This window comes from Bison bison, unplaced genomic scaffold, assembly GCF_000754665.1.
Source record: "Bison bison bison isolate TAMUID 2011002044 unplaced genomic scaffold, Bison_UMD1.0 scf7180017864117, whole genome shotgun sequence".
NCBI lineage: Eukaryota > Metazoa > Chordata > Mammalia > Artiodactyla > Bovidae > Bison > Bison bison.
This window is the reverse complement of record NW_011494689.1, coordinates 29,663-34,396: the sequence shown is the minus strand read 5'-3', so window position 1 is coordinate 34,396 and position 4,734 is coordinate 29,663. Positions and strand designations below refer to the sequence as shown.

The 4,734-nt window shown below is 48.2% G+C and overlaps 2 protein-coding genes across 4 annotated transcripts in view; one reads left to right on the top strand and one right to left on the bottom strand.

Moving 5' to 3' along the window:
- Positions 1-4,734, bottom strand: part of ZNF219 (zinc finger protein 219) — a 15,012-nt gene that overhangs the window by 8,540 nt on the left and 1,738 nt on the right. Inside the window, exon 2 of one of the 3 annotated variants that reach the window (XM_010839403.1) lies at positions 4,273-4,346. The exons of 1 other annotated variant lie outside the window; for it this stretch is intronic. The gene's annotated coding sequence lies outside the window, so the exon portion shown is untranslated. Of the gene's footprint in view, positions 1-90; positions 399-4,272; positions 4,347-4,734 lie in introns of those variants that run through there. One more of the 3 variants, XM_010839404.1, reaches the window with a different exon arrangement.
- TMEM253 (transmembrane protein 253) lies at positions 2,094-4,734 on the top strand. The gene is made up of 6 exons (XM_010839407.1): positions 2,094-2,181; positions 2,302-2,439; positions 2,827-2,937; positions 3,022-3,078; positions 3,595-3,741; positions 4,295-4,734. Exons 2-6 carry the CDS (start codon positions 2,338-2,340, stop codon positions 4,373-4,375), a joined length of 498 nt encoding a protein of 165 aa, XP_010837709.1. The 5' UTR covers positions 2,094-2,181; positions 2,302-2,337; the 3' UTR covers positions 4,376-4,734.

Below are 4,734 nucleotides of genomic sequence, written 5' to 3'. Positions count from 1 at the left end.
CAGGAGACTGGAAGAGATTTTGAAAGGTCATCTCGTCCTTCCCCCAGCCTCCAAGCAGGACTGCCCCTCCCACCCTAAACCCGGACATACCAGGGAAGGAGCTGGCTCTGCCGCTCTTTCTGCCCCAACATGCACAGACTCGGGAAGTTCTTCCTGGGGTTTTATCTCAAAGCCTCTCCCTTACAATTTCTGTCTCTCTTTTGGGGGAGGAGGAGGGGCGATTATAGAGATAGTTAATGTCGGCCGTGTAAGAAACATTAAAGTTACTCTTCGGTCCTTTCTGTTCTTGATAAACAATTCCTGCTCCTTCCTCTCGAATTCTATTTTTCCATTCCTTAAGTTACTTTAATGGCTCTTCAATACAACAAATATTTACTGAGTGCTTACTGAGTACCAAGCACTACGCTCAGGGCCGTGGGGGATGAACACAGCAGGGGAATGCGGTACTCTCCCTCGAGGAGATTGTAATCTAGACAGGGACTACAAATTTGTAAATTGGACACTTAGATTTGATCAATATTTCACTGAACGCCTGATCACATATTTAATAGTATACAATCCTTCCAATAACACTTCTATAATTAGTCTGCATTTACAGGTAAGGAAAACAAGGCTAGTATTCTCTTTTCACTGGCCTACCAGTTAAGGGAAACTCAGTGCAAGCCTAACATCTCACATTCTGTCAGGCCATCGCCACAAAATAAAATTAATATACGTAAGGATAGAGGAGAGAGTAGACACAGCAGTTCTCAGGATTCCTTTAAATGTGATTCTCACTGCCCAGGAAAGAAGAGGGGGCACAGTGCTCCAGTGAGTTGGCACAGCACTGAGCAGGGCAGAAGTGGCTCACAAAGAAGGCCACTTGCCCCCCAGGACCCTGCCTCCTAGTTCTAACTCCTGGGGTCTTCTGGCTCAGTCTTCTGTCATCAATTAATAATAGCGACTCACATTTATTGAGTGTGTATGAGCCAGGTGCTGAACTGAATTGGTTCATATGCATTTTCTCTTTTAATACTTAAGGCAACCCCTTGAGATTGGTATTAATTTGCCTTTAATGATAAGAAAACAGAGATTAAGTAACTTGCCCAAGGTCACCTGGATTGCTCTGGGATTTGAACATAGATCTGGTTACCTCCAGAAGTCAGGCTTGCACCAAGGTGGGCTTTTCCTATTTTTGATCTACAGAATATATATTTGGGCCTAGGTGATGCTGCTTCTTTATTGCTGTTCAGTAGCTAAGTCGTGTGTGACTCTTTGCAACCCAAGTGCTGTAATATATGGGCATCAGGTATATCAGTATAAATTAATCAGCATCATTAATGGTTATTATGTACCCACCCTGAGTCAACAACCCTTCCCAGTCATATTACTGTCCCCCTTTTAATCACTCAGTTTCAACAAACTGAGGTTCAAATTGGTAGAATAATGTATCCAAGGCCACACAGCTGGGAAAGTGTCAGAGCTTGCCTGGCTTCAAGGCAACTTCTGTCCCTCAAAAATATTAATTGTTGCAATAGTGTCCTTTCCAAGACTGACCATTTAAGGACCATCTTCTAACATGTCTAACTACAGGTTATCACTGAGTCAAAAACAATCCCTACTATAAATAGAGCTCTCCATCCACTTAGTCAGTGCCCAATCCAGAGTAAATCCTTCAAGAAAGGAATGAGAGAGGAGAAATTGTCCAGAAAGTGAGAGATAAGAAGCCAGGTCTTGGCTGGTCTTGGGACAAATCTTCAAGTGGTAATGATGGGACTAATCCAGAGAGTGAGGTGGGATTTCCCTATGGAATGGCAAGTAAGTTAAGGAGGAAGCCCCCTAAAAAAAGGAAAAAAATTAGGTGGAAATGGGACATTGGAGCCCAGGGTGATAGTATCCATGTGGATAAGGTGAGTGATCAGAAGAGGCACAAAGGATGGGCAGAGACAGGGTCAACAGGAAATGGGAACAGAATGAGATAGGGCGAGGTGTCTTGTAGAGTGAACTGAGGCTGGTGTCTACCCACCGCCACTCCCTGGATCCATAAGCCCTCATAGGGACCTTTGCCCCACCACACCTCAGCCTTGATAGCCTGTCTCTGCCAGGACAAGTTTGTCATCTGCTCTGAGCTACCAGGGGCCCTGCCAGGAGCTCCAGGCCCGATTGGGACCCATCCCTTTGGAGCAGCTGCTTCAAGACTAGGTAGGTGTAAGGACTCTAAACCTCAACTTCCTGGATATTGAAAGTGGGCAGAGGGGCAGCTGAAAGAGATGTTGCTGTATGTCCTGTCTTCTGATGGGTGTCATAATGCATTTTTCCCAGGCTAGAAATCACGGAGCTCTAGTGGTCAAGGGAGCCATGGAGGACAGAGCTGGTCAGCAAGAGAGACCTAGCCTTCGTTTGGAAAAGCTACAGCACTGGGCCAGGCACAGGCAGAGTGGGCGCCTCCTGGTGCTGGCGGTGAGGCCAAGCTGCCCCACCCCGACCTTCAGCATGTTAACTTGTACCCCCAATTCAGTTCTACACATGTTTTGTAAGCACCTATCACGTGCCTGAAACTGTGCTAGGTTCTGAGTGGGAGGAGGGTGGAGGAAATATAGAATAAACAAGGGAAGACCCTTAATCTCCAAGTAGATTCTCCATATGGGGAAAACACACAGGTAAGTAACTGAACTACAACATGAGGCAGAAAAAAATTAAATGATATCTCCTTCTCCTTATGACCCTTGGTTGACTACTCTCTGGCACTATGATTCCTCCCAATCGCTGATCTCTGGAAGAGGCAAGGATTGGGAGGAAGGGAATTCCTGACAGTTTCCCTTCAACTACACTGCATCTGGCCTCCAGGTGAGCCAGCTATGGCTGGCAGTGGCTGTGGTGCCCTTTGCTGTCTCAGTAGCCTGCCTGAACTCTGCTTGTCACATGACCACAGCACTGCCACTTGGGCCTGGCATACTGGTAAGAACTACCACGTGGGAGGGTAGAAGGAAGGGCCCCTCCCTAACAAGCCAAACCTCACCACTTGCCTTTCTCATCATTCAGGGTCTCCTCACTGGGATTGTTACTCTTGAGCTGCGCAGAGCACCCCGTCTCTGGAAGGTGAGAGGGGAAAAGAATGTAGTACTATTATCCCACCCCCTGAAACACATACACACATGCACATCTCAGTCTAGGAAGTGAATTTCTCACTGTTGACTAATTGTGTCAGCTCTCTGCCCATGACTGGCCTAAAACCCTGAGGGGATAAAATAAGAAAGTTTAAAGGGCTGATGGTCTTGTTTGGAGGTGGAGGAATAGGAGCTGAGTTTTGTTTTCAGCTAGGCTACAGGTGGGGCTTGAGGTTCCAATGAGTCCCCTAGGCTGGCAGGACTCAACTGGCTCACTGGCAGGTGCGCGCCATGATGATATTCAACACCTTTAATCTGATCTCGGGCTTCATCGCATTGGTGGTCGAGGTGATGAAGACAGCCTTGATGTCTGCCCCAACTGTCCCCTCCGAGGTACAAGTAAATAAAGGAGAATGTGGGAGGATGTGGAGGCAAGAGGAGGGGAAAGGACAAGGGCAGATAGGTGCAGGGTCCCCTGCAGCATACCCTCAGCCCCATCTACCTACAGCTAGCCGGCTTGCTGGTGCTGGAGCTCAGCGCTGAGGCCTTCACCCTAGGGGGAGTGCTGGTCTCAGCATATTCCCTGTTCCTGCTGAGCCAGAGGAAGCCAAGATGCTGCAGAAGCCAGAGTCTGCGCTACCAGGAGCTACAGGAGGTATTGAGGGTGGGGAGGAAGCAGAGAGCTAGAAACTTTTTTCACTGGCTCTTCTGGTCAATGGTACTTAAGGGAAAACAATGGGGCAGGGCAGGAGAGGTTGTTAAACTGAAACTTATTCGTTTTCTGGCTTTGGACATGTCTCTCCTAGTGATGGCTAGGAGACTCAGACGGTAAAGCAGTGCGGGAGACCAGGGTTTGATCCCTGGGTTGGGAAGATCCCTTGGAGAAGGAAATGGCAACCCATTCCAGTACTCTTACCTGGAAAATTCCATGGACTGAGGAGCCTGGTAGGCTACAGTCCATGGGGTCTGCAAAGAGTCGCACTCGACTGCAACTTCACTTTCCCTTTCTCCTAGTGATGGGCAACAGGAAACTGAGTATCTAAATGGTTGGGGCTAGAAATGTGGGAGAGCATTAGGAATGTGACTAAATATTGGAAGGACTGTGCGAACATGAGGGAAAAAATCGGAGAGGAGGAAACTGCGTCTCTCTGGGATTCCTCCTTTCTCACCCTTGATGTTTGCTCACCTCACAACTGTCTGGTTTTCAGGGCCTCTCAGAGTTGGAGGAAGTTCCTGAGTTGGAGACTGGTCCCACAGTGGCTAGCACAGCAAAGAGAACAAATCAGTGAGCTGGCAAGTGGAAGCAGACATGTGCTGCTCTCCTACCCCACAGGAACATTCTCCAGACTCTCCTGCACAGCATCCCCCTGAACTCAAACTAGATGGAGTCCCCTGAGACATACAGGAAGTCTGGTGGAGTGCCTTCAATTCTCCCTCTGACTAGGCCCCTTGCTTTACCCTTCCCTGCTGGGGAAAGCAATACCTAGAGTGAGTCTGCCATCACCTCACAGCCCTGAGAATCTGACTGCCTGCAAGATAAGATATCCTTAAACTAACTTTCAGCTAGATCCATTTCCTCCCTTCCATTCTTACCCACTGCCTCCCCAGCTTCACATCTGCCTCATCTCACTGTTTCCAAGATTTCCAC